The 21,669-nt window shown below is 43.9% G+C and overlaps 1 protein-coding gene across 3 annotated transcripts in view; it reads right to left on the reverse strand.

Moving 5' to 3' along the window:
• The window catches only part of SMAD1 (SMAD family member 1), a 75,351-nt gene that overhangs the window by 11,977 nt on the left and 41,705 nt on the right, over positions 1–21,669 (reverse strand). For all 3 annotated transcript variants that reach the window (XM_008143875.3, XM_054717699.1, XM_054717700.1), the window contains exons 3-4: positions 4,574–4,831; positions 1,923–2,039 (exon numbers count right to left, since the gene is read on the reverse strand). In XM_008143875.3, the coding sequence (XP_008142097.1) occupies positions 1,923–2,039; positions 4,574–4,831 (375 nt within the window). The remainder of the gene's footprint in view (positions 1–1,922; positions 2,040–4,573; positions 4,832–21,669) is intronic.

Raw genomic sequence — 21,669 nt, forward strand, 5'->3', positions numbered from 1 at the left:
TATTAACCAATGTCACCCCAATAAATTTAGTAAAAAAGAAAAGAAAACCACACAAACATTAACTGCTTTATACACTGAAGCAGGTGAGCCGAAAACATATACCATCTTCCCTGTTTGCTAAGCAACTATCCCTTGTCAATTTGCTATATTTCAAAGAGCAAAATTCTAGTGATTTACAAGTGTCAAATCTTAAACAGGGCTGCAACATCATAAACAGAAGGCTTTATCAACTATCAGTGTTGTTCAAAATACATTCATCTAGGTTGGAGGTTGACGATTTTATTTTTTCCTATAAAAGGCCAGAAAAGTTTTGTAAGCCATCTGATGTCTATGGCAACTACTCAACAGTACCCTAGTAGTGCAATAGCAGCAACAGATAATATGAAATGAATGAACACAGTGTGTCCTAATAAAACTTTATTTATAAAAACAGGAAGAGTCTGAATTAACCTGTAGACTGTAGTGTGCTGACCCCTGCTCTAGGAAAACCACTCCAAATTAAACAACAACAACAACAACAACAACAACAACAAAAAGGCCAACGTTCCTTCCTCATGAAAATATTAACTATAAACTTATTCTAATGGGGAAAATGTTTAAAGCTATTTAAAGGAAAAAATTTTAAAACAATTTAAAGGTCAATTTCCTGAAATCAGACATTTTAGACTTAACAATAACATTTACAGGTCAGCATGCTCATAACTGTATATGCCACCCTTTCCTGCAATCCTGTTCCCCAAATAAAAATCCCAAAGATGTGTGAGACAGGAGTTCTTTTCTCCAACCACAACCTTTGTTGGCTCATAATCATATGTTTGAGAGGATGTTCTAGAGATCATCAGAGCCAACAAAAAAGGTGTACATTCCAGCTTATCACACTGCATATCTAAGAAAGGCCTAGTTCATCATCAAATTTTAAGAACTTCAAAAATACAAACAAGCCTGACAAAGTGTGAGGTGTCCTCAATTTTAATAAAAAAGTTGATGAGAATGACCTAAGACATATCTAGTCACTGAACTGCATTTCAACTCCAATTTGTGTAAAGTCTGCACAAATTCGATGACCCAGGCCATGCGCCGAGTGCACCTTGCAGCACTGTCCTCCAGGAGAGGTTGTGGGAGCGGCTTTACTCAACAGCGTGGCCGTGACTTCTTACTGATGCTCGGAGATTTTCCCAGCACTCACTCACCTGGGCTCCCTGCTGCCTTAAGCCACTCGACTTGGCACTGCAGCCCTGGAGGAAGGATGGCGTCCTCCCCTCCGTCATGGCCAAGGAGTATGCAGAGCTGCAAACAGACCCGCCCTCTACTAGAGAGGGAAAGAACGTTCGTTCTGCTTAGAGCTCTTCCGGGTGCGGACAGGAAAGACATGTGCCTCAACTCCTTTTAGCAGCGAGGTTAGAAACAAACACAAACAGCAAGCCAGAAACAAGCGTATTGGTCTGTGCCAGCTGCCCCTGTGCATGGAGGAGGGCTGGAAAATAGAGGCGGCTGATCACTATCCACCCTAAGTACAAAGGAACCTTCTTCTCCAAAGCCTTGTGACATGAACTTATAACTTTGGAAATCACCCGTGGAAATTCCACTTCAGTATTGTTATGGTCATCATTTCTCAATGCCCCTTTGTCCTTTGCTTAAAATATTCTTTTTTCACCAATTCAGAATTACTAGTAAGTATGGAAGCTCTAAACAGATGACTGCTCAATTACACGTAGGCCTTCATTAGTTAAATCAGTGTGTTTGTTCTTCATGGAAAAGACTTATCTGTAACCCAAGGAATTGTTTCTACAGAGCTCCTTATTGTGCTGTATCTTCCTCAAACAGCTCTCTTTTTAAAGACGAATGCAGTTTTGTGAGAGAAAGCCACATTTGGGCAGATAAACCTGAGGCTCTCAAAAGGGAATCAGTGGCAATTCATTTACCTCCTCTGTTGATTTCGGGGGGCAGTGAAGGCGCCATCATGTTTGTGTCCATTGGCTGAGAGCCATCCTGGGTCATGGGGTCTTCAGGAGGCAGGTAAGCAGGTGGTGGCGTATCAGCTACAAAGTAAAAAAAAAAAGAAAGAAAGAAAGAAACCAAAAAACACAATTTTTAAATCCTCAACAAACACACACACTTAAAACATATATATCCTCTTCTGTCCTGAAATGCGTAAGAGATTAAGTTGCTGTTTCCACCTCCCTTTCCAAAGATTGGAGGCTCCAGACACTGGGCTGCTGTGCACTTTCTGAAGATTACTACCATATCTCGTGATCTTACACAATTTTAGTCAAAACTCAGGGGGAGGAAAAGCACTAAGTGCCAGTTCCAGAAGTGGCCTGCCAGCCCGGGATGGTGCCACTGTAACACCATCGGACGAGCATTATACCCCCTTGCGTACAACCCACGCTGAGAGGACCTCCGCACTCCCCTCGCACTGGTCGATGGAAAACCTCTGAAAGCTCCAGAGGACTGCTCGACGCAAGGGGCTTCCGGGTCTCCAACAGGAAACTGGTGGGCTCTTAGGAGTCGCCACTGAGTTTCATTACTCAACTTCCAGACTTAAACTTACTTTTTCAAGACTTCAGGCGACCTGTCAGGACTACCTTCTCCCCACCCTCTTCAATAATCACTACTTTTAAAATCCCTAACAGCAAAAGAGGAAACAAATCAGTTTATCGCAGCTATCTTTTATTTCAGAATTTACATACATGTTTCCTCGGGAAAGTCATAGCCAACTGGCAAATAAGAGGCAGCACACAATATTGACTTCGGAAACAAAGACCCTAACACAGGTGTTCTGTATTCTTAAATAAAATAAAGAGCATGGTTTCCCCCCAAAACAATTACTCCCTGGCTAGCGTGAGCCCCTGGGGCACGCAGGGCAGAGCAGGGAACGAAGTCTCGCCCTAGGGAAGCACGCTGACTTAGGTAAGTCCCCTCGACCACTTGGGCAACCATCAAATGCAAGTACTAATTGGGCTCCACTAGAGTTCCGCAGCGATTTCCAAGAGTGACTGTTCAGGACTGAATCACAGCATCTAGTGGCTTCCCACGGGCCAGCTGTTAACGAGCAAGGGCTCGGAGCACAAAGACAGGGCTGCGGGGACCTTATCCGGCTGCCTTTTTCACCCTCCTCCGGCTTCTTTTAATCCAGCTTCTTCCCTGCACCTGGAACACTGACTTGGCTTTACTTCCACTCAGGAAGGAAGACAAAGAGCCTCCTCCGAGACGAAAGACAACACATTTCTTCAAATTCGCAGGTGAAAACGTCATGGGCAACCTGTGGCACCAGCACCACCGAGAGGGACCAGATACCACTGGTGGTGCCCACCGTCCCCACAAGTCCCTCCTTCCACCTCCTCTTCTTCATACTTCCCCTCCGGGGCCTGAGCCTTCGTCCCTTGGCCGCCGGGGAAGAAGTGTACATTAAAGCAATCACCTTCAGGCTTTTCACCCTTGGGCCCACCCCGGTTTGCCACTGCTCAAAAGCCTTCTGAAGTTACCTCCTCCCTATTATCCTGCTCATCACACACACAAGGTCTGAAAGGGAGTGGACAGGAAGTCACCAGAGGATATTAGCTTGATTTTTAAACTAGTCAATCTCCCACCCTCATCTGAAACAGTTGTGGATTGAAAAACAAGCAAAACAACGCAAAGTAACCAGGCTTAACATAAAAGGGAGCAACAGATATATAAACTAAAGAGAGCAATATCAAGTGTGGACACTTTTCAATTTTTGAGGACACACCCGCACTGATGTCGAATTCAAATTTACTTTCAAAAAATGTCAGTGGCCCAATGAACATGCCTGCCCACTCGTTCACAGAGGTCAAGTACACAGATGCCAAGAACATCTTTATTTAGACTGTGTTTCTTGAGGTCTACTGGCATGAAATTTGTTACTAATCATTTTTGTTCTCTGAGGTGCTGGCTTATTAACCTATTAACTTGACAAACAAAATGTCCTAATTAATCATTTATTCTGATAAATATTACACCATCAGTTAAGTCTGAAAAAGGAGGATAATTGTTTTCTGTCTTTGCTAAGTTAAACAAGCAGATGGTTTCCAGTACATCTGTTGCAATTCCTTTGTTGTTAAAGTATATGTTTCTTGGGATTACATCACCCCTTAAATGAATTTAATTAAGAAGGGGACTGTGATCCCTCAGGAAATGTCTTTTCTGAGGTTGCACTTGCAGCAGGGGTTTTTATTCCACGTATGAAACAATGCTGAGGGAGGCTGTGTTTCTCCCAAAGCAAATGTGTGCAACACACTATTTTTCTCTTTCTTTTATCAAGCGCAAAGACTGTTAGCAATGATGCCACGCCCAGAAAGATGCAGCTGTTTCCAAGCCCTTCAGAATGAAAACATAAAACTCATTGGAGCATCTGTGCCTGGCGAATAAAACAAGACACGTGCCTACTACTTAGCTACGAGGTCTCCTTTCAACCAGTCGAGTCCTGAGCCCTGGAGCACAGGGCCGTGTACCAGAGCGGACACACTCCCCCTCCAGGCACACCAGCTTCTCCCCACACCGCGATAACACCGTGGGAACTGACCGCAGAGCAGCCCCCAACAGTCCAACCTACCTGGCATCTGAAAAGGGCTTCCCGGGTCAGAGCTGGTGGGAGAGTGAGGGTAGGTGCTACTGCTGCTTCCAGGGGAGTTGGGGTAGCTGCTGTTGGGGGAGTGAGGGAACGGGTGGCTGTTGGGTTGCTGGAACGAATCCGGAAAAGTGGCGTTGAGTGGCATGTGAGGCTCATTTTGTCCCAAGTTGCGGAACTGAGCTAAGAGGCTGTGCTGAGGGTTATACTCGCTGTGTCTTGGGACCAGCACTGGAGGAAGAACTGGAAAAAAAAAAAAAGGAAAAGACAAAAATGAGAATGATGAAAATCTATAACAACATCGCAATAAAGTCGCAGCATAACCTGTACGTAACAAATTATCTGAACCCTGCCCTGCTGCCAACTCAAAAGCGCCATCCAAATGAAAAGCCATTTTTCACTCAGGAACAAATGCGGTAAAAAAAAAAAAAAATACCGTCCCTTTAGAATCACTGGAGACTTATGCTGAAGATGAGCGGCAATGACAGACTGTCCAGGGAAAGTCTGCAACATACGTCCATGTAGGTTAACAAGTTATGGCTCCCCTATTCTCAATTGTTTCATTTACTAAACACCGAAGCACAATTAAGAGCATACATATGTCATCATTGACGAGTCCACTTTATATCCCTGGCTGATCAGATTTGACATTTAAGAGTTAATAATACCTATTAATGATATGAATTATTCACCATACATGTTTTAAATGGACCCAACTCACTTTAAACCAAAAGGAAGTGAGTAAAGGTGAGAGGGTAAATACAGTGAACAGTATAAATCCAAATGCCAATGTAGACAGTTAATTGGACAAAACAGGATATTTTGTGGGACAGACTTTATGTTGTGTCCTCCTAGTCATATAGTCACATGCCGCTTAATAACAGGAAACACTGTAATGGCATGTGCATTAATATGACTGGCGGCCCAGGAGGTTTGTTTACACCAGCGTCATTACAAACATGTGAGGAATGCGTTTTGCTACCGCATCACGACCACTATGATGTCACTAGGTGACAGGAAGTTTTCATCTCCATTATAATCTTACAATAGAGGCCTGGTGCACGAAATTCGTGCACTCAGTGGGGGGGGGGGGGGGTCCCTCAGCCTGGCCTGCGCCCTCTCGCAGTCCGGGAGCCCTTGGGGGATGTTGGACATCCTTAGCACTGCTGTGGAGGCGGGAGAGGCTCTCACCACCGCTGCCGTGCTCACCAGCCATGAGCCCAGCTGAGCAGTGCTCCCCCCCCCCCCCCCCGTGGGATTGCACTGACCACTAGAGGGCAGCTCCTGAGTTGAGTGTCTGCCCCCTGGTAGTCAGTGTGCATCATAATGACCAGTTGTTCCACCATTTGGATGATTTGCATATTAGCCTTTTATTATATAGGATATGTGTGATCTGTTGTTGACCAAACATGTTCTGTGATACATGACTGTACCTTAGGAACATCTTTTCTCTAAGGATCTTAATGTATTTACCCACTTATCAGTCATCCTATTCACTACCTGGTAGGTTAAAAAAAAAAAGACATTTTATACAATCCACATTTTGCTAGGTCAGTGGTCGGCAAACTCATTAGTCAACAGAGCCAAATATCAACAGTACAACGATTGAAATTTCTTTTGAGAGCCAAAATTTTTAAACTTAAACTTCTTCTAACGCCACTTCTTCAAAATAGGCTCTCCCAGGCCGTGGTATTTTGTGGAAGAGCCACACTCAAGGGGCCAAAGAGCCGCATGTGGCTCGCGAGCCGCAGTTTGCTGACCACGGTGCTAGGTGAATACTGAAGGCCAAAACTGTTTATACCAGCAGAGAAGGAAAGAAAACAGGCCATGCCTCAAAGCTGTGTGTGTGCGGAGCCGAAGGAGTTAATAATTAGCACGGTCGGAAATCTCCAGCAGCAGAGCCCCTACAAGTGCAACCAGAGTCCAGGGGAAGGGCTGGCTGGGCTGGCGAACAGAGCCCTCACCAGGGTTAGAGCCTAGCTTCCTGCCAGGGTCACCAGATGGCTCTCCCCAGTAACAAAGGCCCTTGGAATCCCTGCTGCTCCGTGGCCTTGGCTAGAAAGACAAAAACAACCCATTTGGTAAACTGCATGGGAGGAGAGAGGAAGACATTTAAAATCTGTTATTGTTGCTGGGAGTTAGGATTCAGAATTTATTGTCCCAATGAAACAATACTTAGAGGCTTTAGGAATTAAGTAGATTTTTGAGGGCTTTCCAGGGAATTTATCCATAATTTCTAACATTTCTACAGGGTGGGAAAAAAGTGCTCTTAACACTTGGATCGTCACTTATTCATGAGCTGAAAAATGTTACAAGTTTCTCATACGCTGCATCTTAAATTTTACATAATATTGCTATAATCCTGTAGCAATGTGATTTCCCTTAGAAACATACCTTGTTAATATAATAAATAAATGTATTTTCTTTTAAGCACAGTGTTGGAATCTGCCCAAACCAAGTCATTAAAAGAATAATTCCTCCTTCTACCTTTCAATAGCCACCTGCAGTGTAATCTACTTTGTTTTGTTGAACAAAAAATTTCCGATAGTCTTAAAGGCTCCCCCTACACCAAAAGAAATCTATATTCCAAAATAAACTCATGCTATGAAATAGTCCACTGCCTTATGCAATCAAACCTTCTCTTTTTCTTTTAGCTGCTGCAGCCGAAGTTACCACTTTACAACTTGCCTTGTTTGGTCATCTAGCTATTGCCTCATTTCTGATTGGTACACCTTTAAAAGGGGGCAAATATTGGCCTCTGTTCCCCTCCCTACGAAGGTAGTACCAGATAACAATATGAATCAATTCTCCATCTTAACCCCTCAGAGGACCTCTAACCCCCAACACACACACACACACACACACACACACCCTGCACCCCGAGCTGATACTCTGCACAGTGTTCCGGTAACTCTGATGTGTGGTGTGCAGTGGTCTGGCTCTCAGTGCTATCCTTAGTGGACATTGCAGGTGAGACTGACCAGCTTTTGCTAAAGACCTGGGAGAAGTGAGCCACCAGCTACAACAAATCAGCATCCTATAGATGAACTTGACAAGAAAAATAATGTTTTTCCTCACCTCTGACTGTTAAGATGATTTTGCCACTGCTGACATAGGTACAGGTATCGTTTAATAAACTTAAAAAATGTACTGATGTATCACACATCTATACTAAAACACACAAATCTCCATATAAATGGAATCATATAGACTTGTGTATCTAGCTTCTTAGGTTCAGCATTATGTCTGTAAAACCCACCCATGGTGGGTATAGCATCTTATTATACTAGTAAATATATATTACAATTATTTACTCAGTCCCTCCACCTAACTTCCTCAGAGGATAATCAATTTCACTTTTTTCTGATTTATCCTTCCTTTAAAAAAAATAAAATACATAAATATATGCTTTCTTTCTTTCACTTTTCTTTTTTTGTTGTTAATTCTCACCCAAGGCCATTTTTTTCCCATTGATTTTTAGAGAGAATGGAAGGGAAGAAGGGGAGGGGTGGGGGAGAGAGGGAGAAGGAGAGGGAGAGAAACATCAATGTGAAAGAGACACATCAATTGGCTTCCTCATGCATGCGCGCCCCCCTCACTGGGGCCGTGGATCAAACCTGCAGTCCGGGTGTGTGCCCCTGACCGGTAATCAAACGCAAGACCCTTTGGTGTGCGGGCCAACACGCCAACCACTGAGCAACACCAGCCAGGATAAATATATGCTCTCTTACTTCATTTTTATTCCTAAAAAAGAGAGTCAGCCTACTATGCTTTTTTCCACTATATCCTAGAATTAACTTCACTCTAGTTTATAAAGATCTTCCTCATTTGTCTTTACAGCTAATAATACCATCATTTATTCAACCAATTTCGCACGGCTGGGCATTTACTTAGTTTACAATATTTTACCATCAGACATAATACTGCAATGAATAAGCCAGCACATATATATTGTACTGTTCAAGGTGTGTCTCCAGGATAAATTCCTAGACATGGAAACACTGGGTGAAAGGGTAAATGCAGGTATTATTTTGTTATTGTCGAATCCCCCTTATTAGGGTTGCAGCATTTTGCATTGCCACCAGCAACATATGAGGGTGACTCTTTCCCCACAGCTTCCAGGACAGACTATGTTGTCAAGCTTTTGATTTTTTTTGGACACTCTGATGGGTGACAAATGGTATTTTGGTGCAATTTTAATTTACATTTCTCTTAATATGGTGAAAGTTGATATTTCAGAGGACATTTTAATATCGTGTGTGTGTGTGTGTGTGTGTGTGTGTGTGTGTGTGTGTGAATTGTCTGCTTGTGTCTTTTGCCCATTTTGGGGTCATTTTTCATTTAAAAATATATATTAGAGATGTCAACCCATGATATATTTATATGTTACAAATATTTTATCACAAGCTGTCTTGATTTTGCTTCCGTACAAGTTTATTTTTTGGCTGCAAATTTATCAATAATTTCTTTTACTGTACATGGATTTTGATTCATAGAAAGCTCGCTCCTACACCCAGATCGTAAGGAGGAATTCATCCATGTATTCTTGGAGTGCATATAAAGTTTCTTATTTTACTTAGAGCTCTGATCCATGTGGAGTTCAGTTTTATTTATAGTAGGAGGAACAGATCTAATTTCATCTTTTTCCAAATGGTTAGCCAGTTGCCCCAACACCATTAAAAAGCCCATCTTTGTCCCAGTGACTGGAGATACCACTTTTCTCATAAAGTTCCATACATGTTAGGATCTATTTTTAGGCATTCCATTCCATTCTATTCTAGTCTGTGCCCCGGTACCGCTCTGTTTTAATTATAGAGTCTTTATAGTATGTTTTACTATAGACAGGGCTAGTCCCCTCTCACAGTTCTTCCTTTCAATGCTGCATGCTTACTTTTCCATATGAACTTTACCTATCACTTCGTCTACTTTCAGAAGAAAAAAAGAGTATTATTGGTACTTTAATTAGGAACATATTATATTTATACATTAACTTACTAAGAATGAATGTCTTGATTATGTTGAAGTGTCCTAGTCAAGAACTAGGAAGGTCTGCTCAAGTCTACTTTTGTGTGTTTCAGGAGTGTTCCATAGTTCTGGTCTGTATGAGTTTGTGAGGGCTGCCGTAACAAAATACCACAGACTGAGTGCTTAAACAACAGAAATTTATTTACTCAAAGTTCTGGAGGCTGGAATTCCAAGGTCAAGGTTTCTCCCGAGGCCTCTCCTCTTGGCTTGCAGATGAGCACTTTCTTGCTGTGTCCTCACATAGCTTTTTCCCCGTGTCTCTCTGTATGTCCTAATCCCCTCTTCTTATAAGAACACCAGGCAGCTTGGATTAGAGCTCACTCCAATGGCCTAATTTTAACTTTTTAAAGGCCCTATCTCCAAATACAGTCACACTCTGAGGTACTTATGACTGGGGCTTCAACATATAAATTGGGGGGGGGGGTCACAATTCAATCTATAACACTGACTATAGGTTTTAAATTTCTTGTTAAATTTATTCTTTTTAAAAAATATATATTTTATTGATTTTCTACAGAGAGGAAGAGAGAGGGTCAGAGAGCCAGAAACATCGATGAGAGAGAAACACCGATCAGCTGCCTCCTGCACACCCCCCACTGGGGATGTGCCCGCAACCAAGGTACATGCCCCTGACCGGAATTGAACCTGGGACCCCTGAGTCCGCAGGCCGACGCTTTATCCACTGACCCAAACCGGCTTTGGCTTAAATTTATTCTTAAGTGTTTTATCTTTTCTGTTGCTATTTTAAATGGGGTTTTCTCTTCCATTATATCTTCTAATTGGTAATGACATATATGGTTATGATATTTATGATATTTCTGTTACTTTTTTATATCCTATTACCTGGATGACTTCTTTGTTGTCTGAGTTAGTTTTACCATTGATTCATTAGAGAGCTCTCCAGATAAATGATCATGTCACCAGCAAATACAGCTTTAATTTTCCCTTTTCAATTGTTTTCTCTTGTTTAATTGCATTGGTGAATACTGCCAATATAATGTTAAAAAGTAGTAAAGATAGTTAACTTCCTTGACTTATTCTTAACTTTGGTGAAAATGCCTCTACTGTTTTCCCATTAAGAAGCTGACTTTAATAGGAGAGAGAAAGGGTGACAGAAGGAGACTTGACTTGGGGTGATGAACACACAATACAATATACCGTATTTTCCAGCGTATAAGACGACTGGGCGTATAGAAGATTTTCCTGGGCTAAAAAGTCGTCTTATACGCCGGAAAATACAGTACGTATAGATGATGTATTACAGACTTTTACTCCTGAAACGTATGTAATTTTATTAACCAATATCAGCCCAATAAATTCAATAAAAAGTTTTTTTAAAAAGCTGACTTTAGGACTGAGGGTGTGTGTGTGTGTGTGTGTGTGTGTGTGTGTGTGTGTGTGTGTGTGTGTATTTAAGGAAGTATCCACTTGTAATCCCGTTACATATCCATTCAACAGAACATTACTCAGCGACAAAAAGGAATGAAATATTGATTCACACAACATAAATGAAGCTCCGGGTAATATGCTGCAAGAAGGCTGACAAAGAGTACAAACTATATGATTTCATGCACATGCAAACCACTGTATGGTGACACAAAGCAGATCAGTAGTTGCCTGGGGAAGAGGCTAGGGCTGGAGGGAGAGATTGCAAAGGTGCAGGAGTGAACTTGTGTGGGTGATGAGTGAGTCCATGATCCAGATTATGGTGATGTTTTCAGAGGTAGATACCAACACTAACCACACTGGACGCTTTACTTATTTATTTTTTAAATTTAATATATCTTTATTGTTCAGATTACAATTGTTCCTCTTTTTTCCCCCATAGGTTCCCTCCACCCGGTTCCCACCCCACCCTCTGCCCTTATCCCCCCCCCCAAATGTCCTCATCCATAGGTGTACGCTTTTTGTCCAGTCTCTTCCCGCACCCCCAACACCCCTTTCCCCCCGAGAATTGTCAGTCCACTCCCTTTCTATGCCCCTGATTCTATTATATTCACCAGTTTATTCTGTTCATCCGATTTTTTATTCACTTGATTTTTAGATTCACTTGTTGATAGACATGTATTTGTTGTTCATAATTTTTATCTTTACTTTTTCTTCTTCTTCCTCTTCTTAAAGAGTACCTTTCAGCATTTCATATAATACTGGTTTGGTGGTGATGAACTCCTTTAGCTTTTTCTTATCTGTGAAGCTCTTTATCTGCCCTTCAATTCTGAATGATAGCTTTGCTGGGTAGAGTAATCTTGGTTGTAGGTTCTTCCTATTCATCACTTTGAATATTTCTTGCCACTCCCATCTGGCCTGCATAGTTTCTGTTGAGAAATCAGCTGACAGCCGTATGGGTGCTCCCTTGTAGGTAACTAACTGTTTTTCTCTTGCTGCTTTTAATATTCTCTCTTTGTCTTTTGCTATTGGCATTTTAATTATGATGTGTCTTGTTGTGGTCCTCTTTGGATTCCTTTTGTTTGGGGTTCTCTGCACTTCCTGGACTTGTGAGTCTATTTCTTTCACCAGGTAGGGGAAGTTTTCGGTCATTATTTCTTCAAATAGGTTTTCAGTATCTTGCTCTCTCTCTTCTTCTGGCACCCCCATAATTCTGATGTTGGTACGCTTGAAGTTGTCCCAGAGGCTCCTTACACTATCTTCATATTTTTGTATTCTTTTTTCTTTTCTGGTTGAGTGTTTTTTGCTTCTTTGTATTTCAAATCTTTGACTTGATTCTTGTGATCCTCTAGTCTGCTGTTAGATCTCTGTATAATATTTTTTATTTCAGTCAGTGTATGCTTAATTTCTAATTGGTCCTTTTTCATATCCTCGAGGGTCTCGCTAAATTTATCGGCCTTTTCTAGAAAATTCTTGAAAAACCTTATAACCATGGTTTTGAACTCTATATCCAGTCGTTTGTTTTCCTCCATTTCTTTCATTTGTGATCTGTTTCTTTGTCTATGCATTTTGGCTGCTTTCCTGAGTTGATAGAGTGGCTTTGTGTGCTAGGTGTCCTATAGGGCCCAGTGGCTCAGCCTCCCCAGTTACCTGAAGTGGACACTCTTGGTGCACCCCTTTGTGGGCTGTGTGCACAGTCTTGTTGTAGTTAAGCCTTGATTGTTGTTGGTATCACTGGGAGGAATTGACCTCCAGGCCAACTGGCTGTGAGGATCAGCTGTGTCTACGCTGGGAGAACTTCTGTGCTGGAGACACCCTTATGAGACAAGACTTGCAAAAGCCTCTGTGCTCAGCTTGAATGGGGCAGAGACTCAGGGCGGAGCAGACAGCATTGGTTTCCCGTCAGCCCTGCCCTAATAGGCCCCTGTGTCTCAGTGTCCCAGGGTAATCGCTGCAAGCACCTCTGAGAGAAGGCCGCCCTCAAGTTCCGCCCGCTGCCAGACAGTCCAGTTTCTCCCCGAATGAGTCTGGGTCCCCAGAGTCTCACCCGGAACTGGAGTTCAGTGCAGTCAGGAGCTTTTGTCTCCCTCCCGCTTGAGAAAGCCAGCCGTGCACTCAGTTGCCAGTCCTCTCCGCATGTGCGTCTCAGTACCTCTGCCTCCTGCAGCTCCTCTGAGTCTCAGTGTGCTTTTCTCTTTCCTTCTAGTTGTAGAATTTCCACTCAGCCAGCCTTCCTGTGGTTCTGGATGATGTCCATTTTGTCTTTTAGTTGTAATTTTGAAATTGTTGTGTGAGACAGCAGTTTAGGTGTTTACCTATGCCGCCATCTTGGTTTCTCCACACTGGACGCTTTAAATATGTGTTGTTTATTCTATGCCAAGCATTCCTCAATAAAACGTTCATAAAAGGAATGTAAAGAGGCAATTTAAAATGGTCCTTTACCATTTTTTTTTAATGGCTAAAATGTCCTATTATCTATTCCTTTTCCAATCCCATCTTCAAGATTCGGGATCCATTCCTCTGAGCTCTCCATAGTACATTCCCAACTAAAACAGTTGTTCCTACTAGCTCTACTCTGGGGGCTCTAAATGTACGTCTCCCAGCTCAGAATCCCCATCCAGGAAAGGAATTCCAGTCCGTGAGCACAGATACGCCAGCTCTTACAGTGAAAACCAAATGAAGATACTGAAGGTAAAGAGCTGCAGAAAGCCTCATGTTAAAGTGGAGATAACATTGGAGACATACAGGGTGTTATATGGCCCCGTTAAGAGTTAGTAAGCAGAAGAGAAAGATACACAATCTTTCTGAGAGACATGTCCCCAGGATTTCTCAACATTTTCCACCAAAGTAAATGTCAGTGACAGAGGAGAGGATCCTAATCAGGGGTCCTAGCAGCTCCCCTGGAATTATGGAATGGCATTGAGATTTTGCTCTTTCTCACCAAAGTCACATATATTTTATGCTCTACTCCTCTTTACTTCTCAAATGCAAAAATATTTTACATAACTTACAATCCAGTAAAACTGACACTCCAGGAAGACGGTCCATGTTACCCATGGCTTTGGGCATGCAGTATGGCACACTGCGTTGGGAGGGGTGGTAACACCCTGGTTGGAATGTGTGGATTTCCTATTTCCTCAGTGTCACAATTCTCAGAAAACTGCAGTAAAAAGTGGCTGGTGATGGCAAGGAGGGAGAGAGATAAGATATCAAGCTAAACTCTAGAACTAAGAGGATTTATGTAGAAGCAAGGAGAAACATATCAGGTTGATTTCAGGGGATCACTGTATTACACAAAATTCACATGGACACGATTACAATTGCTTGTTCCTTTCCCTTCAGCAATATTTCAGGGAAGAGATCATTAAGGCATCTGTTTTCGACTGGTGGGCAAGGAAAGAGTAAGCATCCAGACTAATCATCCACGTTTAGACACACCTACGTGGGATTCTTATTTCTTGGGGAAGAGGAATGGAGTATGGGGGAGGGGGGTGACGATCCTGCTCAAAGAATGAGGATTTAGGTACCACCGGGTAGCAGCTGGCTATTTTCCATTAGGGCTGTGTTGATGAATACAGCAAGGGCCTGGCACAGTACAGCACAGGGAATACGGTTAATAATAGTGTAATAACTATTTTTAAAAAATAGAATGAGGATTTGCAAACTCTAGGCCTGACTCAGGTCAGAAACAGGAAGACAGGGTGAGGAATGCCTTCCTCTTAATCTTTTCTTTCCGTGTGTCAGGCTATTTCTATTTTATGGAAACAGAAATCTGGGAGCGTGGAGTCTCCTGGGGCCCTTGTCTTCAGAGCCCTGAATAGGGCCACTCCTGCTTGGCAGCGTCCGAGAAGGACTGCGGTGTGCGGCTTCCCTTTGAGGGCGGCTCCTACTGGTTCATTTGAATGCAAAGAATCTCCTTTGAAAGAAGAGGTCAATATTAAAACACTTTCTTTACACCCGTACTATTTATTTTTTTTTAATCATTTTAAAACCAGACTGTGTGTGTTGCTCCTATATTTTTGGGAGTTCTAATCCTGGTAAAAACCCTAAGCTAGTTCCACACCCCCTCCGCAGCGGTATTCGGGAAGAGAAAAGGCTCCTCCTGGGGGATTTCACCACACCTCCCTCAGTCCCTTGAAAATCTCCGATTGCTGAGAGCCTTTACAAGGAGGAAAAGCCGTTCTTCCTTTCTTTTCCTGACCTCTCAGGAGGGGGAAATCAGAGTTCTGCCTTTCCTCAGTGAGGCACCTCTGCTTTTCAAAGTGTTTATGCATCTTTTTAGGTTAAAAGAAAACAAAACCCCTTTTTGGTTAGAAAAAAAAGAACAACAAACGAAGAAAGTTTCAGGAGATATTTTCATTCCAGGAAGCGAGTTTCAGGAGGCATTTGTGATTCTGCTGTTGGACTCGGCTTTTCTGGGTTGCCAAGGCACAAGGAGGAGGAATGAAAAAGAAACAGCTAAAATTGGAAAGAGGGGCTGAGCTTTGGAGAGCATCCATACACCCTCTAGATCCTGGAGGGCATCCCGGGCACCTACTAGTCTGGGGAGCTTTTTGGAGATGGGGAAGTACTGTCTGAAACTGGATCACCACGCTGTCAGTGGTAAAGCTGTCCAGTAACCACACTAAGGCCCACAAGTGACCCACCAAATGTTTATGGACACACTTTTTTTGAACACAGAAGAGAGTTCTATAGCAACGTTGCCAGGCCCTTGCCTGCGTTTATCGACAGAGACATAATGGAAAAGAGCTGTCTGCTACCAGGGGCACACGAACACCTTTTGGTTCTGAAGACCCGGAAAAGGCATTTAGGTAAGGAGTCGAGACACCCGAGTTCTGGTCCTGGCTATGATAATAATTACTTTTGTGACTTTGAGCAAATCACTTGACTTCTCAGAGTCTCAACTTCCTCACACACAAAAGCAAGGGACTTGAACTCCAGGGCCCTTCCTGCCTGGCTGTACAAGTAAAATATGTAGGAAGTAAAATCCGATCTCAGGATATATCAGAAAAATTTTACACTGAGATTCTGGCTGATGATAATGCTGCCCCACCTACATCGGCAGCTCCACCGCATACGGAGTTCAGTGTTGACTGTGCCTCGGCTGGGTCTCACGACACACCACTGAGGTCACCTAAGAGTGGGAAGGTGGCCCGGGGCTAATCCAGAATGGCCCGACAGCCAGTCCAGCTGCAGCCGTTCTCATCTGAAGACAGGTTGACGGGGGAAAGGCACCAAGCGGGCAAAGCAGCTGTGCCCAGTGTAATATCGATACCAGACAGATGGCCCAGACAGCGTGTGTCCAGTGACAGGCACAGAAACATTTCAAGTAGCAAGTGGGGGAGAGGACAAGACCACTTAGATGTTAACAGCATCACATGCAGCATATGTAGGAAGTAAAATCCGATCTCAGGATATATCAGAAAAATTTTACACTGAGATTCTCAGAACCTTTAATGGAGGTTAAATTAAAAATATATATCTGAGTGGTGTCACTTGATCTTTTTGTTTGCTTTTGGTGGTGAGGCGACGGCAGGGGAGATCTGAAATAATCCTATATAATAAAAGCCTAATATGTTAAATGTCCGGTCGTCCGGTCGTTCGTTCAACCAATCAAAGTGTAATATGCTAATGATATGCTAAGGCCGCTCAACCACTCGCTATGACATGCACTGACTACCAGGGGGCAGAGAGTCAACCAGTCGACCAGTCTCTATAACGTGCACTGACCACCAGGGGGCAGACGCTTTGACCAGTAGGTTAGCTTGCTGCTGGGGTCTGGCTGATTGGGACTGAGCAAGATGGGCCAGACACGCCCTGAAGCCCTCCCGCGGTCCCTCCCGGCTGGACAACCTCCCGCATCCCTCCTGACCCTGATCGTGCACTGATGGGGTCCCTTGGTCTGGCCTGCGCCCTCTCATAATCTGGGACCCCTCGGGGGATGTCGGAGAGCCAGTTTCAGCCCAATCCTGCTCAACGCAGGAGCTGCCTCCTGGTGGTCAGTGTTCCACAGGGGGAACACTGCTCAGCCTGAAGGCAGGCTCATAGCTGGCAAGCACAGAGGCGGTGGCAGGAGCCTCTCCCGCCTCCACGGCAGTGCTAAGGATGTCCGACTGACATCCCCTGAGGGCTCCCGGACTGTGAGAGAGCATAGACCGGGTTGAGGGAACCGCCTCCCCCACTCCTGAGTGCACAAATTTTGTGCACTGGGCCTCTAGTATTAGATAAAGTTCACTGATATGTGCACGACACATACACCCACGGAACACGGAGTGCAGGCGAGGCACTGTGCAGGACACCGCAGAGGGACAGCCACTGTCCCTCCCCACCTGGAGTTTCCAAGAGATGGCTGAACCCTCACAACACAGGAGGAAGTTGACTCTGCCCAGCTCAGTAGCACAGCCACAGTTACACAGCTGCTACCCTGAGGGCCAGGGTTTGAAGCAAGGTCATAACCACCAGACTACATTACTCAGTGCTACAAAACTGGGAAGAGATTGTGGAAGTTGTTTGTAAAGTTCTCTTCCACTTTTCTGGTTGGGTTTTCTTTGGGTGGGGGGCATCTTTTAAAAATTAAGATAGTTTTGCCTAAATGTAGCAACTTTGTAGTATTTTTTTTTTCTAGGCAAACATCAATTACTCTTGAGCACAAATACATGAATAGAAGACAAACATGTAAACACAATTTGAATGTAAGAGAAATAAATTGTATTCAGTAACAACAGCATCTTGAAGCTTTAAGAAAGCCATGAAATTTACTGTATTTTCCGGCGTATAAGACGACTTTTTAACCCAGGAAAATCTTCTATACGCCCAGTCATCTTATACGCCAGAAAATACGGTACGTCAAAGAGAATCTAAATCAAACTCAACTTCTGAGAGCCCGACTTCCTAGATCATTCCAGGTCAGATTCCTTCTTTGTGTACCCCACGGAAGGTTTCCTTGAAACAGCTCTTGTCTGTGAGCTACGCACCCACAGTCTATCCTCTACGACCCCACAACCCCATCCAGGTTCTTGCCCCAATCTCACCCACTCTTCACCCAGCCTTCCCAAGCTTCTCGCAGCTTCCATCTGCTAGTGTCATACTCCATATCCTTTGCTCACTTGGGCACATTTTCAATTTATTCTTTAAACCTCCCCTCTCACTAGTAAAATGGAAAAGTATTTTCTCAGATTTTTTAATTTAACATTTATATAGTGCTTATATATGCCTAGTGCTGTAGCAATTACTACCCACTTTAATCCTCCTAACAACGGTGACGAAGGCACTATCATTACCTCCATTTTATAAAAGTGGATGCTGAGGTATAGAGGTGAAGTGATTCACCTATGTATATATAACCGATTCAAACCCGGGCAGTCTGGCTTCAGAACCTAGGTGCTTTAACCACTGTGCTATGCAGCCTCTCTCAATGTCACACAGGTATGTTTTAGCAAGTTCCTTGGCTCTGGTAAGCACAGAGGGATAGTTACTATTATACTAAGACTACTGATATGGAAATAACCATCCCCAGGAGTCACACCTGGCAGCGTGGCTTAACTTCTAATTGCAGTTGAATGTAATTAGTTCCCATTCGGAATTCAAATTTGACTCTGTTAAATATATTCCGTGAAATAGACACTAGTTGTCAATGATAAAGTTTGACCAATGGGAAATAAATAAAGGCTCCATGAAAGCTTGAAGCACAGGTGTGGACGCTCTCAATTTCCCATGATCAACCCCCAATTCATGCATTTCAGATCACATGCTCCTCTACTAAAAACTATGGGTACCCTGCCCCTTTGGGAAAGAGAAAAAAAATTGATTAAAGGGAAGCAGCACAGTGTGGGGTTAGAGCATGAATTTTGAAGTTAGACTTGAACTTGAACTCTGGCTCTCCAGTGACAAGTTGTGTGACAACTTAGCTGCATCTCAGTGGTCCTGTGGGTACCTCTACCTCGTTCAGGTGTGATCAGGATTCAATGAGAATACCTGGAAAGTGATAAGCACAGTGCCTGGCATGTGGTCAGCATAAAAAGTTGCTATTTTAATTGTTATCCTTACTATTATTTTTATTATAACTATTACCCTTAGTTTTCTGAAGATTTGTTTGGTGAAAACTTAACATTACAAATTTTGTTTTTATTCTAAAGAAGATGTGTATGGAAGTTAAATTCCTTATATTCCTGTTTTGGCCACATTATGTTTTAGGAGTGCGTGTAGTCTTTTCACATGCATTATTGAATGTAATCCTTGCCACAACCCTGGGCGGTAGATATGTTCTCTCCCGTGTCACAGGGTACGAAACACAAGCTCAAAGGGGACAAGAAACTGGCCCAAGTCAAAGCTATCAAGTGCCAAAATTTTAATCCAGGCCTTCTGACCTGAGATCTTCCAGACCATAGTTAAACTTACGACGAAAGAGAAATATGTATGTCCTTTAAATAATTTTATTTGTCCTGAATTTCCTAAAAGCTCCACATTCACCAGTTGGCAACCAGCATTCTACAGTGAGCAAAAGCCCTCCCTGCCTGTCCCATTTACTTATGACCAGCATGGATTCCTGCTGTTATCCCCCAAGGGTTTCTAATTCATTTCTGTCCTTCATTATTGTGTGGATCAACCATCTGATTTAGCCAGGGGCTCACCCCTGAGTCCTTATGACATGCTTCCATCAGTATTTTTTTTTTTCCCCAAAACAACTCATTTTTAAATTAGTTGTTCTTTTTTCCTAATTAAAAGCTACAGGTTACATATTTCAACAGCATTTGCCCACAACTGCTTCCTAACTTGATCTTTACATAAATACCTGTCTGGCACACCACTAGACCTTGGGTAAACTTTATAGAAGCTCAAAGAAAGATACAGTCACAGGAAAAAATACTGCTGAATCTGCTACAGAGCTAGTTTGATGTGATTTAGGGAAATTATAGGGAAACATAAAGGAAATAACATACAAGGCAATTCCACTTTGTTGTCTTATATATGTTTACTTTTAGTTTACAAGAAGTTGCCCAAATATCCATATATATAAAAGGCCAGGGATTATCACAATCAAAACAATCAGACGGACGACCGAACAGGCTACATGGGGTGACCAGACCAGCAGGAGGGTTAGTGAGGGATGACCAAGCGACTGAACAGCAGGCTGTGTGGGGCGACCAGGCCAGCAGGGGGGGGCAGTGAGGGGTGATCAGGTCAGCGGGGGGGTGGGATGGGGGGGAGTTGGGGGAGACCAGGCTGGCGGGGAGGGGGGCAGTTGGGGGCAACCAGCCTGGCAGCGGGGGCAGTTAGGGGTGATCAGGCTGGCAGGGCGGGCAGTTAGCGGCAACCAAGCCAGCAGGGGGGGCAGTGAGAGGCGATCAGGTTGGCAAGCAGAGGTGGTTAGGGGTGATCAGGCTTGCAGGGTGGGCAGTTAGGAGTGATCAGGCAGATGAGCGGTTAGGAGCCAGCAGTCCAGGATTGTGAGAGGGCAGTCAGACATCCCCCAAGGGTTCCTGACTGGAGAGGGTGCAGGCTGGGCTGAGAGGACCTCCCCCCCCCCCACCCCCGTCCCCGCACCCCTGTGCACAAATTTCATGCACCTAGTCACTTATAAGGCCTCTAGTCACTTATAAGAAGCATAGGCTCTCCTCCTGCCTTATTGTGACGGAAGATTCCAGACAGTCAAGCAGGCAGATGGTCAGGCGACAGTGATGTGGCTACATGAGCCAGACCACTTACTCCTTAGGCAAGAAACGGCTTTTTCGTGCGAAAGAGTGAAGAATGGAGAACAGCAGCATGCCTTGGAGAGCCGTTTTAGAGATGAGGCAGCGATGTGGTAGAACGCAAACCGGATCTTCCACTGTTAAGGTGTGCTAAGATTCTGGAGCATAAAAATGACCATTCGAAGAACTGGAGGGGGCAAATTGCTAGACAGCCCTTTGCTGACTTAGATCTTTGTACTTAAACACAGTCCGTGCTTCCAGACTCTGGATCTTTTATCTGGGAAGTTACTTACTTCTGGTTGCATAACCCGTGGCAGCCCTGGCAGTGTTGGGAAAGGCAGACCTGCACCGAGGGGCACTGCAGGCTTCAGAGCCGAAGGTCACAGGGATGGAGAAGTCCCGCTGATGAAAGGGGAAGGGGTGAGACGCAGGTAAGTGCTGCTCTCCCATCTCCCACACACCGGGAAGACTGCTGTTGACATTGTGGAGGCCCAGACAGGCTAAAGGCAGGGAAACGGGAGTCTGCAGCTTCTCAAACTAACCCCAAAACTAGCATCTAAGAACTACGCTAATCCACAGCCAAGCTGGCAAATTAACAACATTTGGGCTTTTTAACTCTCCAGAGCATTCTTCAGGCCCTTTGAGACTATTGACGCAGTGCTCAGGGGACCTTACAGCTGCCCACAGTCCGTGAGCTCAGCTCTTTGCAATCAATCTCCTCTCTTTGCTTCCCTGTCCCCTCCCTCCCCCAAAGGAATCTGATTTCCCCAAATATCGGGGCAGAGGCCTGATGCTGAGTTTTTCACGGGAACATATGCATTCTGAAATGGAAAAAGACAAGAGGTGGACATACATTTCAGAGAAAGACATCTCCAGTCTTTACTGTGAGCCCTTTGATATCTAGTGCAAGGAGGCTGGGGGAAAAACCGGGATCCTCAGTCTGAGATCCCGCATAAGCCCGCCTTGCTTTCCATTTCTCTC

The sequence above is a fragment of the Eptesicus fuscus genome, chromosome 6 (genome assembly GCF_027574615.1).
Source record: "Eptesicus fuscus isolate TK198812 chromosome 6, DD_ASM_mEF_20220401, whole genome shotgun sequence".
Classification (NCBI taxonomy): domain Eukaryota; kingdom Metazoa; phylum Chordata; class Mammalia; order Chiroptera; family Vespertilionidae; genus Eptesicus; species Eptesicus fuscus.